The sequence below is a fragment of the Heterodontus francisci genome, chromosome 7, assembly GCF_036365525.1.
Source record: "Heterodontus francisci isolate sHetFra1 chromosome 7, sHetFra1.hap1, whole genome shotgun sequence".
In the NCBI taxonomy this organism is placed as follows: Eukaryota; Metazoa; Chordata; class Chondrichthyes; order Heterodontiformes; family Heterodontidae; genus Heterodontus; species Heterodontus francisci.
In genome coordinates this window covers 136499952-136522269 of record NC_090377.1, presented here as the reverse complement: position 1 = coordinate 136522269, position 22318 = coordinate 136499952, and the positions used below count along the sequence as shown (strand labels likewise).

Here is a 22318-nt window from a genome sequence, read left to right as displayed (position 1 = left end):
CTGATCAGATTATCACTATGCCAATTAACACATGGCTCAGGCAGTAAACCAGAGATTATCACCCATGAGATCCTTTTTTGTAATTTCGCTATCTACCATACGGCCAATTCCGTGTCGTCTGCAATCTTCTTGATTATGCCTCCTACCTTTATGTCCACATCATTAGACCACAACAGGCAGGGGACCTGAGGCCTGCGGAACACCACTAGAAACAGCCTGCCCGTCATAAAAACACCCTTTGTTTCCTGCCAATAAGCACACTCTGTTTTTGTTTTAACCAGTCTGCCATGTGGGACCTTGTCAAAAGCGTTGCTAAAATCCATGTAGACCATACCATCATCTGTCTTCCTTGTTACTTCAAAAAATTCAATCAAGTTAGTCAGACACGATCTTTCCTTAACAAATCCATGCTGACTATCCTTGATTAATCTGTGACATCAGAACATAAGAACTAGGAGCAGGAGTAGGCAATTCAGCCCCTCGAGCCTGCTCCGCCATTCAATACGATCATGCTGATCTCATCTTGGCCTCAACTCCACTTTCCTGCCTGTTCTCCATAACCCTTCAACCCTTTACTAATTAAAAATTTGTCTATCTCCTCCTTAAATTGACTCAATGTCCCGGCATCCACCGCACTCTGGGGTAGTGAATTCCACAGACTCACGACCCTTTGAGAGAAGTAACATCTCCTCATCTCTGTTTTAAATCTGCTACCCCTACTTTTATATTCTATTCCTTTAGCAATAAATGCCAAAATTCCATTTGCCTTCCTTATTACCTGCTGCATCTGCATACTAGTTTTCTGCGATTCATGCACAAGGACACCCAGATCCCTCTGCACTGAAGCACTCTGAGGTTTCTCTCCATTTAGATAATAATTTGCCTTTCTATTCTTCCGACCAAAATGGATAACCTCACACTTATCCACGTTAAACTCGATCTGCCAGATTTTGGCCCATTCACCTAACCTATCCATATCCATTTGTAAATTTCTTATTTCTTTATTGCAACTTACTATACCACCTATTTTAGTCTCATCAGCCAATCTGGCTATAGTACCTTCTATCCCTGCATCCAAGTCATTTACAGAGGTTGTAAATATTTGGGGCCCAAGGACCGAACCCTGTGGCACGCCACTAGTTACATCTTGCCAACCAGAAAAGGACCCTTTTATCCCGACTCTCTGTTTTCTGTTGGTTAGCCAATCCTCTATCCAAGCTAATAAATTGCCCCTAACCTGATGTGATCTTACCTTGTGTATTAACCTTTTGTGCGGCACCTTATCAAATGCCTTCTGGAAGTCCAGATATACTACATCTACAGGATCCCCATTATCCACTTTACTTGTTACATCTTCGAAGAACTCTAGCAAATTAGTCAAACACGATTTACCCTGCATAAAACTCTGACTCTGATGGATTGTGTTTTGACTTTTTAAATGTCCTGTTGTTACTTCCTTAATAATGGATTCTAACAATTTCTCAACGACAGTTTCCTAATTTCTGCCTCCCTCCTTTTTTGAATAAGCACTTGAATTAGCATTTTTCCAATTCACTGGAACCTTTCTCGCATCCAGGGAATTTTGGAATATTATAGCCACTTCCTTTAAGACCTTAGCCATCAGGCGCTGGGAATTGTCTGCCTTCAATCCCAATAGTTTGCTCAGTACTTTTTCCCTAGTGATGATGATAGTTCCAAGTTCCTCCCATGCTATAACCTCTGCATTACTTGTTACTATTGGGATGGTACTAGTGTCCTCCACCGTGAAAACTGAGGCAAAATACTGATTTAGTGTCTCCGCCATTTCTGTGTTCCCCTCTATCAACTTCCCAGTCTCATCCTCCAAGGGACCAACATTCACTTTAGCTACTCTCTTCCCTTTTATATACTTATAGAAGCTTTTGCTCTCCGTTTTTATATTTTGCGCTAGGTTTCTTTCATAATTTACCTTTGCTCTTTTTATTACTTTTTTAGTAACCCTTTGTTGACCTTTAAATCCCAATCTTCTAGCCTGCCACTGGCCTTTGCAATATGGTATGCCTTAGTTTTTGTCTTTATGTTATCCTTAACTTCCTTCCTTAGCCATGGATGTTTTCTCCCCCTCTTACAATCTTTCTTCCTCTCTGGAATATATTTTAGTTGGGAGGAATTGAATATCTCTTTAAACATCTGCCACTGCTCATCAACTGTCCTACCTTTTAGTCTTCCTGCCCAGTCCACTAGGGTCAAAGATGTTCGCATGCCTATGTAATTACCTTTGTTTAACTCCAGAATGCTAGTGTGGGACTCCAGTTTCTCACTCTCAAACTTAACTTGAAATTCTAGCATGCTATGATCATTCTTCCATAGAGGATTCTTAACTATGAGATCATTAATTAATCCTGCCTCATTACACAATACCAAATCTAGAATAGCCTGCTTCCTGGTTGGTTCCACAACATATTGCTCCAAAAAACAATCTCTAATACATTCAGTGAACTCTCCCTCGAGGCTACCCTTGCCAATATGATTAATCCAGTCTATATGCATATTAAAATCACCCATGATTATTGCTGTACCTTTCTTACAAGTTTATCCTGTCTCTCAGAATTGATTCCAATAATGTGACGCTACTGAGGTTAGAATGACTGGCCTGTAGTTACTCGGTCTAACCCTCACTTCCTTTTTAAACAGTGGTACAATGTTAGCAGTTCTCTAATCCTCCGGCACTACACCTGTATCCAGTAAGGACTGGAAAATGATGGTCAGACCTTCCTCTATTTCTTCTCTTGCTTCTTTTAACAGCCTGGGGTACATTTCATCTGGCCCTGATGATTGATCTACTTTCAAGGATGCTAATCCCATTAATACTTCCTCTCTCCCTATGTTTATCACATCCAATACTTCACACCCCTCTTCCTTCACTACAATATCTGTATCGTCGCCCTCTTTTGAGAAGACAGACGCAAAATATTCATTAAGAACCATATCAATATCTTCCACCCCTACAGATAGGTTACCTGTTATGCGCCCTACTCTCTCCTTAGTTATCCTCTTACTCTTAATGTATTGATAACACATATTTGGGTTCACCTTGATTTTGCTTGCCAATATTCTTTCATGTCGTCCCTTTGCTTTCCTAATTTCCTTTTTGATTTCACCCTTCCCTTTATATACTCCTCTCGGCTTTCTGTAGTATTGAGTTCTCAGTGTCAGACATAAACTTTCCTTTTCTGCCTTATCTTACCCTGTAAGCTCCATGGCATCCAGGGAGCTCTATATTTGCCTGTCTCACCCTTTTTCTTTGAGGAAACAGGTTTATTCTGAACCCCTTGAATATCCCCTTTGAGTGCCTCCCACTGCTCTGACATTGTCAGCTTCAAGTAGCTGTTTCCAGTCCACTTTTGCTAAATCACTCCTTAGTTTCGTAAAATTGGCCTTGCCTCAACTGAGAACTCTAACTCCTGTCCTCTGTCCTTTTCCACAATTATGTTAAAAGTGACTGAATTATGATCACTACCACAAAAATGCTCTCCCACTGCCACTCCTTCCACCTGCCCATCTTCACTTCCTAAAACGAAGTCTAAAATTGCACCCTCTCTTGTTGGACTTGCTATATACTGGGCAATAAAGTTCTCCTGAATGCACCTCAAAAATTCTGCACCCTCAATTCCTTTCACACTGAAAATATCCCAGTTAATATTGGGGTAGTTAAAATCCCCTACTATTACTGCCCTATTGGCTGGAATTTTATGCCCCCCAAAAGAGTGGGTTGGTGGTGGGGGTGAGTGGGGGGGGGTTGCTTAAAATGGAGTGACTGGCTGAGAGGGCCTTTCCCCATTGCAAATTTACACAGGGCGAGGCAGCAAGAAACAGCTCACCTGCCCCAGGCCAATCAAGGCCCTTAAATGGCCAATTAACTGCCACTTGGCGGTGTGGTAGATAGTGAGGATAATACCAATCAAATGCAACAGGACATTGATAGGCTTTCAGAATAGACAGACAAGTGGCAGATGGAATTTAATACAGTTAAGTATGAAATGATGCATTTTGGCAGAGGGATAGCTAAAGGCAATATATACTTAGTTGAACAGTTCTAAAGAGTGTGCAGGGACAGAGGGACCTGGGGGTGCATGTGCATAAATTGTTGAAGGTGGCAAGATTTCTAGAGAGAGCGGTTAGTAAAACATATGCAATGTTGGGCTTCATAAATGCAGGGACATTGTGCCCAACCTTTATAAAGCTCTGGTTACGCCACAACTAGAGTATTGCACCCAGTTCACATTGCCACACTTCGGAAAGATTGTGAGGGTTAGAGTTAGAGGAGATTTACCAGAATGGTTCCAGGGATGAGGGAGTTTAACGACAAGGTTAGGTTGGAGAAGCGAAATTGTTCTCTTTGGAGCAAAGGAGATTGAGGTGGGATTTGATAGAGGTGTACAAAATTATGACAGCTTTCAATAAGGTAGACAAACAAAAGCTGTTCCCATTAGCGGATGCTACAAGGACTAGGGGACATAGATTTAAGATTTTGGGCAAGAGATACAGGGGGATTGTGAGAAAAATCTTTTTTACTCAGTGAGTGGTAATGACCTGGAACTTGCTGCTGATGAAGATGGTGGAAGCGGAGATGATCAATGAATTCTAAAGGAAATTGGAGGCACTGGAGGGGAAAACACTTACAGGGCTGCGGGAATAGAGAGGGGGAATGGGACTGACTGGATTGCTCTACAGTGAGCCAGCATGGACTTGATGGGCCGAATAGCCTCCTTCTCTGCCATAATGACTCTATGACTCTATAACTCTGACTAGGTTGTGTTCTGTTTTTCACAACACTTTCAGATGAGAATACTGACAGGGCTATTAGTGAGTTAGATTACAATTTCTTGAAATATGTACAGTTGTCAAGGAAACAGCCACCTCTTCATTTTGATTTGTTTTTCAAGTGATATGTTTTCTTCAGTCTGCACCAGGCCTAGTAGTGTTTGATGGGACAGTGTAGAAGGAGATCTCTCTACATCTAACCCATGTTGTACATGCCCTGGGTTTGTTTGGACAATACAGATGAAGCTTTTTTTAAATCTAAACCTATTTATGTTTCATGGAGAATGTAGAAGGATCTTTACTCTTTAACTCACCCATGCATTCCTTGCCCTAGATGTTTTTAATGGAAAAGTGGAGAGGGTGCTGTACTCTGTCTCGAACCTGTGTTAAACCAGCCCTGGGAGTATTTGATGAACCACTGTATCTACACCATGCTGTACCAGCTTTGGGAGTGTTTGATATAACAGTTTACAGGGAGTTTTACTTTCACAGAATCGCAGAATCATACAGCACAGAAGGAGGCCATTCAGCCCATCATGCCTGTGTTGGCTATTTGAAAGAGTTGTCTAACTTAATCTTGGACCCCAACCTTTCCCCCATAACCCTGCAAATTATTTCTCTTTAAGTCCATGGTCAATTGACTTTTGAAAGTTCCAGTGGAACCCGCTTCCACTTTCAGGTAGTGCATTCCAGATCTGTACAACACTCTGTGAAGAAATGTCTTCTCAGTTCCTTCCTAGTTCTCTTGGCAATTGTTTTAAATCAATGAATTTTGGTTACTAACCCACTTGCCAGAGAAAACTCTTTCTCCCTACTTGTTCTGTCAAAACCCTCATAATTTTGAAAATCTCTATTAAAGTCTAACCCTTAACCTTCACTGTTGTAAGGAGAATAAACCCTACTTCAATCTCTCCACATAACTGAAGTCCCTCATCCCTTTCATCATTCTGATAAACTTGTTCTGAACCCCCTCCAAAGCTTTGACATTCTTCATAAAGTGTGGTGCTAAGGATTGTACAAAATACTCCAGCTGAGGTTCACCAGTGATTTACAGGGGTTTAGCATGACTTCCTTGCTTTTATTTCATATTTGCTCCGATGACAAACACAAGTATCCCACAAGTTTTCTTAATCGCCTTATCAACTTGGCCTACTACCTTCAAAGATTTGTGAATGTGCACCTCTTAAAATAGTCTCATTTATTTTATACTGCCTCCCCATTTTGTTTCTTCCAAAATGCATAATTTCAGTTATCCACATTAAATTTCATCTATCATGTGTCTGCCAATTTCAGCAGTCTGTCCTCATGAACAGAAAACAGAAATACGCAACAAATCAGGCAGCATTGCAGTATGGGTGACTCTGTATAGTGGCATGGCAGAATTTGATGGGACAGTGCAGAGGCAGCTTTACACTGCGTGTTAATCTGTGCTGGGAGGGTTTGATAGGGCTGGTGTAGACGGAGCTTTACTCTGTACCTCACCCAAGCATTGCCTACCATAGGTGTGCTCAATTGGAAAGGGTAAACAGAGAGCTTAGCTGTATCCAAGTGTGCCGTACCAGCCCTGTGTGTCTTTGATGGCCAGTGTAGGAGGAAATTTACTCTGTATCTAACCTGTGCCATACCTGCCCTGGGAGTGCTTGATGGGTCAGTGAGCTTTACTCTGTATCTAAAACATGCTGTAATAGTGTTGGGAGTATTCGATAGGACAATGTAATCTGGGTGGGGGACTTCAACGTCCATCACCAAGAGTGGCTCGGTAGCAACACTGATGGCAGGATGTTCAATGTTGTTACCATCTTGCTAAAGGACATAGCTGCTAGACTGGGTCTGCTACAGGTGGTGAGGGAATCGATAAGAAGGAAAAACCTACTTGACCTCATCCTCACCAATCTGCCTGCCGTATTGGTTGGAGTGACCACCATACAGTCCTTGTGGAGACGAAGTACCATCTTCACACTGAGGGTACCCTCCATCGTGTTGTGTGGCACCACCACCGTGCTAAATGGGATAGATATCAAACAGATCTAGCAATTCAAAACTGGGCATCCATGAGGCACTATGGGCCATCAGCAGCAGCAGAATTGTACTCAATCACAATCTGTAACCTCATGGCCTGGCATATCCCTCAATCTACCACTACCATCAAGCCGGGGGACCAACCCTGGTTCAATTAAGAGTGCAGGAGAGCATGCCAGGAGCAGCACCAAGCATACCTAAAAATGTGGTGTCAGCCCGGTGAAGCTACAACACAGGATTACATGCTTGCCAAACAGCGGAACCAGCTTGCAATAGACAGAGCTAAGCGACCCCACAACTAACAGATCAGATCTAAGCTCTGCAGTCCTGCCACATCCAGTCCTGAATGGTGGTGGACAATTAAACAACTGACAGGAAGAGGGAGCTCCACAAATTTTCCCCAACGATGGGAGAGCCCAGATCATCAGTGCAAAAGACAAGACTGAAGCACTTGCATCCATCTTCAACCAGAAGTGCCGAGTGGATGATCCATCCCAACCTCCTCCTGAAGTCCCCAGTAGCACAGATGTCAGACTTCAGCCAATCCAATTCACTCCAAGTGATATCAAGAAATGACTGAAGGCACTGGATACTGCAAAGGCTATGGGCCCTGTCAACATTCCGGCAATAGTATTGAAGACCCCTAGCCAAGCTGTTCCAGTATCGCTACAACACTGGCATCTACCCGGCAATGTGGAAAATTGCCCAGGTATGTCCTGTGCACGAAAAGCAGGACAAATCCAACCCGGCCAATTACTGCCTCATCAATCTACTCTTGATCATCAGCAAAGTGATGGAAGGGTTTGTCAACAGTACTATCAAGCGGCACTTGCTCAGCATTAACCTGCTCAGTGATGCTCAGTTTGACTTTCACCAGGGCCACTCTGCTCCTGACCTCATTACAGCCTTGGTCCAAACATGGACAAAAGAGCTGAACTCAAGAGGTGAGGTGAGAGTGATTGCCTATGACATCAAAGCCTAGTAAAACTACAGTCAATGGGAATCAGGTGGAAAACTCTTCCCTGGTTGGAGTCATACCTAGCACAAAGGAAGATGATTGTGGTTGCTGGAGGTCAATCATCTGAGCTCCAGAACATCACTGCAGGAGTTTCTCAGGGTAGTGTCCTAGGCCCAACCATCTTCAGCTGCTTCATCAATGACCTTCCCTCCATCATAAGGTCAGAAGTGGGGAGGTTTGCTGATGATCGCACAATGTTCAGCACTATTTGCAACTCCTCAGATACTAAAGCAGCCTGTGTCCATTTGCAGCAAGACCTGGACAACATCCAGGCTTGGGCTGATAAGTGGCAAGTAAGATTCATGCCACACAAGTGGCATTGACCATCTCCAACAAGAGAGAATCTAACCATGACCCCTGGATGTTCAATGTCATTACCATCACTGAATCCCCCACTATCAACATCCTGGGGGTTACCATTGACCGGAAACTGAACTGGACCAGCCACATAAATGCTGTGGCTACAAGAGCAGGTCAGAGACAGGGAACTCTGTGGTGAGTAACTTACTTCCTGTATCCCCAATCCCTGTCCACCATCTACAAGACACAAGTCAGGAGTGTGATGGAATATTCTCCACTTGCCTGGGTGAGTGCAACTCTAAAAACACTCAAGAAGCTCAACACCATTCATGATAAAGCAGCCCGCTTGATTGGCACCCCATCCACCATCTTCAATATTCATTCCCTTCATCACTGATGCACAGTAGCAGCAGTATGTACCATATATAAGATGCACTGTAGCAACTTACCAAGGCTCCTTCGACAGCACCTTCCAAACCTGTGACCTCTACCACCTAGAAGAACAAGGGCAGCAGATGCATGGGAACATTACCACCTGCAAGTTCACCTCCAAGCCACACCATCCTGACTTGGAACTATATCACCGTTGCTTCACTGTCGCTGGGTCAAGATCCTGGAACTCCCTTCCTCACAGCACTGTTGGTTTACCTGCGCCTCAAGGACTGCAACGGTTCAAGAAGGCAGCTCACCACCACCTTCTCAAGGGTGATTAGGGATGGGCAATAAATGCTGGCCTAGCCAGCGACGCCCACATGCATTGAACAAATGAAAAAAAATGTAGTGGGGATTTACTCTATATCTCTCCCATTCATATCTGGCCTAAGTCTGTTTGATGGGAAATTGTAGACAGACCTTTACACTATAGCTAACTCATGTTGCACCTGCAACTGCCAGTCTTGGGGCTGTTCAAAGATAGTGCAGAGAGAGTTTTACTCTGTATCCAAGCTGTGCTGCACCTTTCCTGGGAGTGTTTGATGCCAAAGTGTAGAGGGAGATATATTCTGTGTCTAACTGTGCACTATAACCACCCGGGGAATATTTAATGGAACATTTTAGAGGGAGCTTTACATTTTGTCGAGCCTGTGTTGTTCCAGCCCTGGATATGTTTGAAGTGAGTGTAGCGGGAAGTTTTAGTATATATCTCGGTATGCTGTACCTGTCTCGGGCATGTTTGATGAAATAGTGTCGAAGGAGTTTTACTCCATATCTGTTCACTGCTGTACCTGCCCTGTAAGAACTTGATGGGACACTGGATGCTTGAAGTGGGAAGTACACCATTCCCAGTGCTGTCTTTGATAATCACACAAAAATTATTAGAAGCAGAATACGTTTTGTCTGCTCAATCCACCGTGGACTCTACCTGTTCCTCGAAGATTATTTTAGCTGAACTTTGCCCAGTCTTGATAAAACTGAGGCTTCTTTTGATGGTGTTCAACATATCACTGCTGTACACGGTTTTGCATTGATCATAATTCTCTGCTTGAAGAGGGTAGATCTGGTTGATGTTTTGCTCCTCAGAGGAACTCATGCCTCTAGATTTTGTTGTCCTGTCACTCATGGTCAGCTGCCCATCCTGTGGGAATAATGAGGAGTTGGATCAGTTAACAAAAAAATTGAGTGAAGGAATGAGGATGAGCAATATGGAGAAGATTAGGAGAGAAAACGGAATCAGTGGCCTGAGCTTCCGGTTGCTTGCCATTTCAACACTCCCCCCTGCTCTCATGCTCACATCTCTGTCCTGGGATTGCTGCAGTGCTCCAGTGAACATCAACGCAAGCTCGAGGAACAGCATCTCATCTACCGATTAGGCACACTACAGCCTGCCGGACTGAACATTGAGTTCAATAATTTCAGAGCATGACAGCCCCCCATTTTACTTTCATTTTTAGTGATTTTTTTTTCTTTCTTTTTACATTCTTTTTTACATTTTTTACAATCTTTTTTTTTGCATTTATTTCATTTCATCTTAGTTTGTTCAGTTTGCTTACTCACTGTTTTTTTCAGGTTTGCACTTGCTGCTGTTCAATATTCAGTGTATTAACACCTAATTTGTACTAATGCTTTGTCTTTCAACACACCATTAACATATTGTTTGCCTTTGCTCCGTGACCTTTTGGTCAGCTATGTGGCCTGGTCCAATCTGCACCTTCTCCTTTGTTACCTCTTGCCCCACCCCCACCTCACTTGCTTATAACCTGTGACTTTTCTAATATTTGTCAGTTCCGATGAAGGGTCACTGACCCGAAACGTTAACTCTGCTTCTCTTTCCACAGATGCTGCCAGACCTGCTGAATGGTTCCAGCATTTCTTGTTTTTATTACAGGAAAGCTTATGATGGGTTGGAGGCTAAAGGTAAGAGTGGGGTCACCTGTCGGCTAGTAGACTTTCTCTCGTATTATTTCCAGGTGTGTGACAGATGTTAGCAGATGTGTTAACTGAGGGTACCCAACACAGGGGCGAAAAGGCAGATATTTCTTTGTGATGAGAAGGCTTCAAGGAAATGTTTCCCGTACATATGGAGCAGATCCTACGGAGTAACTTCAAACTAACTGATCCATCTGGAAACTGACAAGACAGGGTAGAACCCCACCTGATGTTACTCTGCATTGAAGTCAACATTGGATAGGGTGTAAAAATGGCATTCCACCCAATCCCATGGCATTCCCACCTGCTGAGTTAGATTAAAATTACCACTGAGTTTCTGGTCGCCTTCAACTACTTCTTCTTCCCTGCCCCGTTGCCATGGTTACTCCTGCCTACTTGTCCAAATTCTGTAAGGAGACCAAAACTGTACACAATACTCTAGATGTGGTCTCACCAATGCACTGTACAACTGCAGGAAAACATCTATACATTTATATTCCATTCCCGTTGCAAAAAAAAAATGACAACATTGCATTTGCCTTTCTAAATCACTTGCTGTACCTGCATACTAACTTTTTGTGTTCCGTGTACTAGGACACCCAGATCCCTCTGCATCTCAGAGTTCTGCAATTCTCTCCATTTAAATAATATAGTGCTTTTCTATTTTTCCAGACAAAATGGACAAGTTCACACTTTCCCACATTATATTCCATCTGCCAAATCTTTGCCCACTTATTTAACCTATCTATATCTCTTTGCAGCTTCCTTATGTCCTCCTCACAACTTAGTCTCCTACCTTGTGTCATCAGCAAATTTAGCAACCATACATTCTGTCCTTTCATCCAAGTCATCGATATAGATTGTAAATAGCTGAGGCCCCAGCACTGACCCTGTGGCACCCCACTAGTTACAGCTTGCCAACCTGAAAATGATTCATTTATCGCTACTTTCTGTTAGGTAACCAATCCTCTATCCATGCTAATATGTTACCCCCTATACCACAGGCTCTTATTTTGCTTAGGAACCCTTGATATGGCACCTTGCCATGCCTTCTGGAAATCCAAGCACACCATATCCGCAGGTTCCCCTTTATTCACATTGCTTGTTACTTCCTCAAAGAACTCTAATAAATCAATTAAACACAATTTCCCTTTCACAAAACCTGTCCCAAAATGGAGCCCCGCATAATTACAGCTGAAGCCATTGCCACCCATATATTCCTCAGTTCCAAGATCCACATAGATCACCATCAAAACAGGCATGTTAGAAAAGAGCTGCTTCACTCCTTTCCGACTGCCAAACAACATCATATTGAATAAGATCTTTCACTAGAGATGTGGGCAAGGCCCTGGTGCTTGCCAAACTGAAGGCTCAGAAGTTGCCTTCCCAGAATGCCTCAAGATCCTAGGTCAACATGTCAGCAACAGGCCAGAGAGCCTCGTTACCAATGTACATGCCTCTGTCCAGATGCTCAAATTATGGCAGCTTGCAAAGGTCATTGCGATCCTGAAGCCAGGGAAATGACAACAATCCGACAACACCCCAGCAGTTATCATTGCTGTGCATTATGTACAAGCTCCTGGAAGGCTATTCTGAAGACTCATGCCACTCTTTCAGGATTCCATTCCAGAGGAGCAAGTGAGTTTTGAGCTTGGCATGATGCTGATCTCTACTTAGAGTCATAGGGCTGGATTTTATGCAGCCAGCGGGGGTCTCAACATTGGGCCAGATAGGTGAGGGGAACCCCACCTTGGCTATTTGGGGGACCCCGGTTACATCTTATGGAACTCAGGCAGTTAACTGCCCAGCGCTGGAGTCTCTGTCCCTTTAAGGACGGGGATCCTTTCTCCAAGAGCTGGCGGCCAATCAGAGGGCCAGCAGATCAGCAGTACCAGCAGCGTCAGTGGGAGTGGTTGCTGCTGCTGGTATTGTAGTAGACCCGGGATGAGGAGAAGACATGGACCCTCGGCGAGAAGGTAAGTGGGGGCGGGCTCGCCAGGGTCTTGAGGGGTGGGGGTGGGGGGTGGGGTACAGGTTGTTGAAGGCTGCTGGCACAGGGGCAACCTTCACCATAGATTGCCCAAGCAGGAGGGCACCCCGCACTCAGCCCACAGGGAATAACAGAATCACAGAATTGTTACAGCACAAAAGGAGGCCACTTAGCCCATTGTGTCTGCACTGGCTCTCCGAAAGAGCAATTTACTTAGTGCCACTCCCCCCTGCCTTCTCCTTGTAGCCTGCACATTCTTCCTTTTCACATAACAATCTAATTCCATCTCGAATGCCTCGATTGAACCTGCCTCCACCACACTCTCAGGAGTGCATTCCAAATCCTAACTACTCACTGTGTGAGAAAGTTTTTCCTCATGTCATCATTGCTTCTTTTGCCAATTACCTTAAATCTATGCCCTCTTGTCCTTCCACCAATAGGAACTGTTTCTCCCCATCTACTCTGTCTAGACCTCTCATGATTTTGAATATCTCTATCAAATCATCCCTCAACCTTCTCTTCTCCAAAGAAAACAGTCCTAACTTCTCCAATCTATCTTCATAACTGAAGTTCCTCATCCCTGGAACCATTCTCGTGAATCTATTCTGCACTCTCTCTAACATCTTCATATCCTTCCTAAAGTGTGGGACTCAGAACTGGACACCATACTCCTGTTGAGGCCAAACCAGTGGTTTATACAAGTTTAACATAACTTCATTGCTCTTGTACTCTGTGCCCCAATTAATAAAGCCCAGGATACTGTATGCTTTATTAACCACTCTCAATCTATCCTGCCACCTTCAATAACTTATGCACATATACACCAGGTCTCTCTGCTCCTGCACCCCCTTTAGAATTGTACCCTTTATTTTATATTGTCTCTCCACATTCTTCCAACCAAAATGAATCACTTCGTTTAGTTTCGTTTAGTTTAGAGATACAGCATTTCTCTGCATTAAATTTCATCGACCGCTTGTCCGCCCATTCCACCAACTTATCTATGTTCTACACTATCCTCCTCACAGTTCACAATGCTTCCAAGTTTTGGATCATCCACAAATTTTGAAATTGTGCCCTGTACACCAAGGCCTAGGTCATTAATTTATATGAGGAAAAGTAGGGGTTCTAACACCAACCTCTGGGGAACTCCACTACAAACCTTCCTCCAGCCTGAAAAACATCCATTAACCACTACTGTCTGTTTCCTGTCACTCAGCAAATTTTGTATCCATATTACTGCTCTCCCTTTTGTTCCATGCGCTATAATTATTCTCACAAGTCTGTTGTGTGGCACTTTATCAAGAGCCTTTGGAAATCCATGTACACCACAGCAACTGTATTACCCTCATCAACCCTCTCTGTTACCGCATCAAAAAACTCTAGTAAGTTACTTAAAAACGATTTGCCCTTAACAAATCCATGCTGGCTTGGCTCAATTAAGATGCATTTTTCCATATGACTATTAATGTTGTCTTGAACTATTGTTTCTAGAAGTTTCCCCACCACCGACGTTAAACTAACTGGCCTATAGTTGCTGGGCTTATCTTTACACCCTTTTTTGAACAGGGTTTAACTTTTGCAATTCTCCAGTCCTCTGGCACCACCCCAGAGTCTAAGGAAGACTGAAAAATTTTGGCCAGTGCCTCTGCAATTTCCACCCTCACTTCCCTCAGAATCCTTGGATGCATCTCCTCCAGTCCTGGTGCCTTATCAAATTTAAGAACAGATAACCTATCCAATACCTCCTCCTTATCAATGTTAATCCCTTCAAGAGTCTGAATTACCTCCTCTTTCATCATGATCTGTGCAGCATCTTCTTCCCTAGTAAAGACCTTGGGTGGCCTGCCCAAGTGACAGAAGGTTCCCCCTGGTTAAATGCCAGTGATGGCAGGATGAAGCCCTTCAGTAGCCATTAATTGGCCATTTAAGGGGCTCAACTGGTATCCAGCTGGAAGGTCATCCTCCACCTTCCCCGCCCCTGACTTCAGGAGGGACAAAGCGCAGAAGAGCAATAGTTATAGGGGACTCTATAGTCAGGGGCACAGAAAGGCGCTTCTGTGGACATGAAAGAGACTCCAGGATGGTATGTTGCCTCCCTGGTGCCAGGGTCAAGGATGTCTCTGAACGGACAGGGGGCATTCTGAAGGGGGAGGGTGAACAGCCAGATGACCATAGGCAGGAGGAGTGAAGAGGTCCTGCAGGGGGAGTTTAGGGAGTTAGGTAGAAAGTTAAAATACAGGACCTCTAGGGTTGTAATCCCGGGATTACTCCCTGTGCCATGTGCCAGTGAGGCTAGAAATAGGAAGATAGTGCCACTAAACACGTGGCTGAACAGCTGGTGTAGCAGGGAGGGTTTCAGATATCTGGACCATTGGGATCTCTTCAGGGACAGATGGGACCTGTACAAGAAGGACGTGTTGCATCTAAACTGGAGGGCACAAATATCCTGGCTGCGAGGTTTGCTAGCGTCACTCGGGAGGGTTTAAACTAGTGTGGCAGGGGGGTGGGAACCAGAGCAGTAGGACAGCAAGTGAAATAAATGAGGGGGAACGAGGAAATAAGGCCAGTAAGACTAAGAGGAAGAGCAGGCAAGGAGATGTCGCGGAGCACAGTGGGACTGGTGGTCTGAAGTGCATTCTCCATCTGCCATTTCTCCGCCCAAGTCTCCAACCGATCTATATCCTACTGTATCCTCTGACAATCCTCATCATTATCCGCAACTCCACCAACCTTTGTGTCGTCCGCAAACTTACTAATCAGACCAGCTACATTTTCCTCCAAATCATTTATATATACTACAAACAGCAAAGGTCCCAGCACTGATCCCTGCGGAACACCACTAGTCACATCCCTCCATTCAGAAAAACACCCATCCACTGTTACCCTCTGTCTTCTGTGACCGAGCCAGTTCTGTATCCATCTTGCCTCTAATCCCATGTGACTTCACCTTTTGTACCAGTCTGCCATGAGGGACCTCGTCAAAGGCTTTACTGAAGTCCATATAGATAACATCCACTGCCCTTCCTTCATCAATCATCTTCGTCACTTCCTCAAAAAACTCAATCAAATTAGTGAACACGACCTCCCCTTCACAAAACCATGCTGTCTCTCGCTAATAAGTTCATTTGTTTCCAAATGGGAGTAAATCCTGTCCCGAAGAATCCTCTCCAATAATTTCCCTACCACTGACGTAAGGCTCACCGGCCTATAATTTCCTGGATTATCCTTGCTACCGTTCTTAAACAAAGGAACAACAATGGCTATTCTCCGGTCCTCTGGGACCTCACCTGTAGCCAATGAGGATGCAAAGATTTCTGTCAAGGCCCCAGCAATTTCTTCCATTGCCTCCCTCAGTATTCTGGGGTAGATCCCATTTGGCCCTGGGGACTTATCTACCTTAATACTTTGCAAGACACCCAACACCTCCTCCTTTTTGATAATGAGATGACTGAGACTATCTACACTCCTTTCCCAAGGCTCATCATCCACCAAGTCCTTCTCTTTGGTGAATACTGATGCAAAGTATTCATTTAGTAACTTGCCCATTTCCTCTGGCACCACACATAGATTCCCTTCATCGGTCGGGGCATAGAGTAAAAAAATTGGCAAGTCATGCTGCAGCTGTACAGAACTTTAGTTAGGCCACACTTAGAATATTGCATGCAATTCTGGTCGCCACACTACCAGAAGGACAAAGAACAAAGAACAGTACAGCATAGGAACAGGCCATTCGGCCCTCCAAGCCTGCGCCGATCTTGATGCCTGCCTAAACTAAAACCTTCTGCACTTCCTGGGACCATCCTATTCACGTATTTGTCAAGATGCCTCTTAAACGTCGCTATCGTACCTGCTTCCATCACCTCCCCCGGCAACAGGTTCCAGGCGCTCACCACCCTCTGTGTAAAGAACTTGCCACGCACATCCCCTCTAAACTTTGCCCCTCTCACCTTAAACCTATGTCCCCTAGTAATTGACTCTTCCACCCTAGGAAAAAGCTTCTGACTGTCCATGCCGCTCATAACTTTGTAAACCTCTATCATGTCGCCCCTCCACCTCCGTCGTTCCAGTGAAAACAATCCGAGTTTATCCAACCTCTCCTCATAGCTAATGACTTCCAGACCAGGCAACATCCTGATAAACCTCTTCTGTACCCTCTCCAAAGCCTCCACGTCCTTCTGGGAGTGTGGCGACCAGAATTGCACACAATATTCTAAGTGTGGCCTAACTAAAGTTCTGTACAGCTGCAGCATGACTTGCCAAAATTTAATACTCTATGCCTCGACCGATGAAGGCAAGCATGCCGTATGCCTTCTTGACTACCTTATCCACCTGCGTTGCCACTTTCAGTGACCTGTGGACCTGTACGCCCAGATCTCTCTGCCTGTCAAAACTCCTAAGGGTTCTACCATTTACTGTATACTTCCCACCTGTATTAGACCTTCCAAAATGCATTACCTCACCTTTAGAACATAGAACATAGAACAGTACAGCACAGTACAGGCCCTTTGGCCCAGGATGTTGTGCCGACCCTTTAACCTACTCTAAGATCAAACGACCTACATACCCTTCATTCTACTATCATCCATGTACCTATCCAAGAGTCGCTTAAATGTCCCTAATGTACCTGCTTTTACTACCACTGCTGGCAGTGCATTCCACGCACCCATCACTCTCTGTGTGAAGAACCTACCTCTGACATCTCCCCTAAACCTTCCTCCAATCACCTTAAAATTATGCCCCCTGGTGATAGCCCTTTCCACCCTGGGAAAAAGTCTCTGACTATCCACTCTATCTATGTCTCTCATCATCTTGTACCCCTCTATCAAGTCACCTCTCATCCTTCTTCGCTCCAATGAGAAAAGCCCTAACTCCCTCAATCTTTCTTCATAAGACATGCCCTCCAGTCCAGGCAGCATCCTGGTAAATCTCCTCTGCACTCTCTCTAAAGCTTCCACATCCTTCCTATAATGAGGCGACCAGAACTGAGCACAATATTCCAAGTGTGGTCGAACCAGGGCCTTAAAGAGCTGCAGCATAACCTCACAGCTCTTAAACTCAATCCCCCTGTTAATGAAAGCCAACACACCATATGCCTTCTTAACAACCCTATCAACTTGGGTGGCAACTTTGAGGGATCTTTGGACGTGGACCCCAAGATCGCTCTGTTCCTCCACACTGCCAAGAATCCTGTCTTTAAGCCTGTATTCTGCATTCAAATTCGACCTTCCAAAATGAATCACTTCACACTTTTCCAGGTTGACCTCCATCTGCCACTTCTCAGCCCAGTTCTGCATCCTGTCAATGTCCCGTTGCAACCTACAACAGCCCTCCACACTATCCACAACTCCAGCAACCTTTGTGTCATCGGCAAACTTACTAACCCAGCCTTCCACTTCCTCATCCAAGTCATTTATAAAAATCACAAAGAGCAGAGGTCCCAGAACAGATCCCTGCGGAACACCACTGGTCACTGAGCTCCAGGCTGAATACTTTCCATCTACTACCACCCTCTGTCTTCTATGGGCCAGCCAATTCTGTATCCAGACAGCCAAATTTACCTGTATCCCATGCCTCCTTACTATCTGAATGAGCCTACCATGGGGAACCTTATCAAACGCCTTGCTAAAATCCATATACACCACATTCACTGCTCTTCCTTCATCAACATGTTTTGTCACATCATCAAAGAATTCAATAAGGCTTGTGAGGCATGACCTGCCCCTCACAAAGCCATGCTGACTGTCTCTAATCAAACCATGCTTTTCCAAATAATCATAAATCCTGTCTCTCAGAATCCTCTCCAATAATTTGCCCACCACCGACGTAAGACTGACTGGTCTGTAATTCCCAGGGTTATCCCTATACCCTTTCTTGAACAAGGGAATAACATTTGCCACCCTCCAATCATCTGGTACTACTCCAGTGGACAGTGAGGACGCAAAGGCGCGGCAATCTCTTCCCTTGCTTCCCGTAATAACCTTGGGTATATCCCGTCTGCCCCCGGAGACTTATCTATCCTCATGTCTTTCAAAACTTCCAGCACATCCTCCTTCTTAACATCAACCTGTTCGAGCATATCAGCCTGTTTCACGCTGTCCTCACAAATGACAAGGTCCCTCTCACCAGTGAATACTGAAGCAAAGTATTCATTAAGGAAAAGCAAAATACTGCGGATGCTGGAAATCTGAAATAAAAACAAGAAATGCTGGAACCACTCAGCAGGTCTGGCAGCATCTGTGAAAAGAAAAGCAGAGTTAACGCAAGTAGGACCCTGAGCTTCCGGTTGCTTGCCATTTCAACACTCCCCCCTGCTCTCATGCTCACATCTCTGTTCTGGGATTGCTGCAGTGTTCCAGTGAACATCAACGCAAGTTCGAGGTACAGCATCTCATCTACCGATTAGGCACACTACAGCCTGCCAGACTGAACATTGAGTTCAATAATTTCAGAGCATGACAGACCCCCATTTTACTTTCATTTTTAGTTATTTTTTCTTCCCTTTTTTTTGCATTCTTTTTTACATTTTTTACAATTTTTTTTGCATTTATTTCATTTCATCTTAGTTTGCTTACCCACTGTTTTTTTTCAGGTTTGCACTTGCTGCTGTTCAATATTCAGTGCATTAACACCTAATCTTTGTCATTCAACACACCATTAACATATTGTTTGCCTTTGCTCCATGACGTTTTGGTCAGCTATGTGGCCTTGCCCAATCTACACCTTCTCCTTTGTTATCTCGTGCCCCACCCCCACCTCACTTGCTTATAACCTGTGACGTTTCTAATATTTGTCAGTTCCGAAGAAGGGTCACTGACCCGAAACGTTAACTCTGCTTTTCTTTTCACAGATGCTGCCAGACCTGCTGAGTGGTTCCAGCATTTCTTGTTTTTATTATTCATTAAGGACCTCCCCTACCTCCTCCGACTCCAGGCACAAGTTCCCTCCACTATCCCTGATCGGCCCTACCCTCACTCTGGCCATCCTCTTGTTCCTCACATAAATGTAGAACGCCTTGGGATTTTCCTTAATCCTACCCGCCAAGACATTTTCATGTCCCCTTCTAGCTCTCCTAAGTCCATTCTTCAGTTCCTTCCTGGCTCCCTTGTAACCCTCTAAAGCCCTTTCTGATCCTTGCTTCCTCAACCTTAAGTAAGCTTCCTTCTTCCTCTTGACTAGCTGTTCCACATCTCTTGTCATCCAAGGTTCCTTCACCCTACCATCCCTTCCTTGCCTCATCGGGACAAACCTATCCAGCAGTCGCAGCAAGTGCTCCCTAAACAACCTCCACATTTCTGTCGTGCATTTCCCTGAGAGCATCTGTTCCCAATTTAAGCTCCCCAGTTCCTGCCTAATAGCATTGTAATTTGTCCGGATTAAAGATGGAAATTATTGAGCTTCTTTTCCTCAAGCTGTAAGTTGCCCATGTTTCACAGCCATACAGCAAGGTGCTGAGAACACAGGCCTTATAAACTATCAGCTTGCTCCTAAAGGTCAGCTTGGTGTTCACCCATGCGTGTTTCATGAGTCGGCCAAATGTGGTAGCTGCTTTCCCTATGCTTGTATCCAGCTCTGCATCAAAGGACAGATTGTCTATCACTGTGGACCCAAGGTAGCAGAATTTGCTAACCACTACCAGTGGGGTGTTATTTCATGTGATCAGGGGCGAAGATGCAACAACTTGTCCCATGACCACGGTTTTCTTGGCGCTCATAGTCAAGGAGAACAACTTACAGACATGGCAGGGACAGTCTATGAGTCTTTGTAGCTGAGTTTCCATGAGAGCAACTAGCGCAACATCATCAGGATGTGATGTGTTTTTGTCTTCGTTTTCAGTCTTGATAGATTGTAGAGCTTGCCGTCTGACCTGGTGTGCAAGTAGACTCCTTCCGTGTCTGCAGGGAAGACAAAGGTCAGTAGCATGGAGAAGAAGATGCCAAACAGACTGGGGGCTAGGAAACAACCCTGTTTCATTCCAAAACTGGTGTAAGTGGAGCCATCAAGCTGTACAGTGCAGTGCATGGAAGGAGTGGGTGAGACTGAGGAGCTTCAGTGAACAGCCAATTTTTCCCAAATTCTTGTAGAGCCCTGCTCTGCTGATGTTATTGAATGTCTTAGAGAGATCTACAAAAGTAAGATAAAGGGGTATACTCTGTTCCTACACTTCTCTTGTGGCTGGTGTATGGAGAAGATCATATCCACAGTTGATCTCGCGACACGGAAACCCCACTGTGCTTCCGGGTACACTTGGTTTGCAAGTAAATGGAGTCTTTTAAGTATGACCCTAGCAAAGGCCTTCCATATGACACTAAGGAGGGAGATGCCCCTGTCGTTTCTGCAGTCTCTTCTGTCACCTTTGTGTTTGTATAGTGTGATGATTTTTACATAACACATCTCCTGTGGAACAGAGCTTACTTTCCAGCAGAGAAGGAGAAGGACATAAAGGTGTGGCAATAGATGAGACTTTTTGTGTTTGAGTAGTTCAGCTGGGATTCCATCCTTGCCCGGTGCCCTTCTGTTCGTTAGGCGGTCGAGGGCCTTCTCGAGTTCCAGTGACGAGGGTTCTTCATCTAACTCATCCATGACAGGAAGTTGCGAGAGAGCACCGAGCGCAGACTGAGAGATGTCCAATTCACAGGAGTGCAGCTCACAGTAGTGTTCAGCCCAGTGGGACATCAATTTACTTCTGTTGATGAGTAACTTCACCATCTGCCGACTTCAGTGGAGCAGCTTTGATGGTGGCAGCGCCAAGCGCCCTTTGTACATAGCTCATATTTCCTTTATCACATGCTGTTTCGATTTCTTGACATAAGCTGATCCAGTACTTGTGCAGTATCTCCCTCTCCTTTGCACGGCTGTCTTGGCTCTTTCATGTCATGCAGTGTCTTATGTTGGGTTTATGTTGTGCATCATGCAGGCTTTGTTTATTGCATCAATGACAGATATCATCTGAATAGGTCTCAAACCAGTCCTTGTTGCGGGGTCTGCCTTTACCAAATGATGCTTCTGCTGCTTCATGGATGATTGAACTTAATGACTTCCAGACTTCATCAATGCCGACATCGGTGTTTCCTGTTAAGTCTTTGATGGGTAGCAAGCATTCTAGAGACAGAGCGAAGTGCTGGCATTTGGCATCATTGCTTGTGCAAGGGATGTTGATGTGTGGTGGGCCCTCATGTTTGGAACTGTGGAACTTTTGGGGATGCACCTTCACTCTGCTGCTGATAAGAGAGTGGTCGGTGTCACAATCTGCACTATGGTAGGTGTGGGTATGAAGAACACTGGGCAGATCGCGTCTCCTTGTGATGACGAGGTATAGTTGGTGCCAATGACCAGACCTTGGGTGACGCCATGTTGCCTTGTGGCGATGTCTGCCCTGGAAGAAGGTGTTGGTGATGCAGAGTTCATTCAGGGCACAAAGGTCAAGAAGGCGTTGTCCATTGTCGTTGATCTTACCCACCCCATGACGATCAAGGCACATTGGCCATGAATCACTGTCTGCCCCAACACGTGTGCTGAAGTCACCCAGGATGATTAGCCTCTCACCATTTGGGATGTTCTGCTAAACGTCACCTAGGAAATTATAGAAATGCTTTTTATCTGAGATGCTGGCATTCAGAGTTGGTGCATATTCACATATGTTATCTGGGCCTCCATCGGGTGAAAGCCATAGGGAGATGAGGTACTCCAAGGTTGCTACTGGTGGCTCAATTGACTGTGTCAGCTCACTGCGAAGCCGACACCTTGCTCAGCGTTGATGTTCAGCACCCTTTCCTTGCCAGTAGGAGATGTAATTAGCCTCTTGAATAGAACCTGTGTCGGCTAAT

The 22318-nt window shown here is 44.8% G+C and overlaps 1 protein-coding gene across 7 annotated transcripts in view; it reads right to left on the bottom strand.

Annotated features, from left to right (window-relative positions):
- Window positions 1-22318, bottom strand: part of trpm2 (transient receptor potential cation channel, subfamily M, member 2) — a 347573-nt gene that overhangs the window by 266576 nt on the left and 58679 nt on the right. For 6 of the 7 annotated variants that reach the window (XM_068036234.1, XM_068036230.1, XM_068036236.1 and 3 more), the window contains exon 2: window positions 9501-9713. In XM_068036234.1, coding sequence (XP_067892335.1) covers window positions 9501-9698 — 198 coding nt within the window. In that variant the 5' untranslated portion in view covers window positions 9699-9713. Of the gene's footprint in view, window positions 1-9500; window positions 9714-18558; window positions 18607-22318 lie in introns of those variants that run through there. The other variant, XM_068036233.1, reaches the window with a different exon arrangement.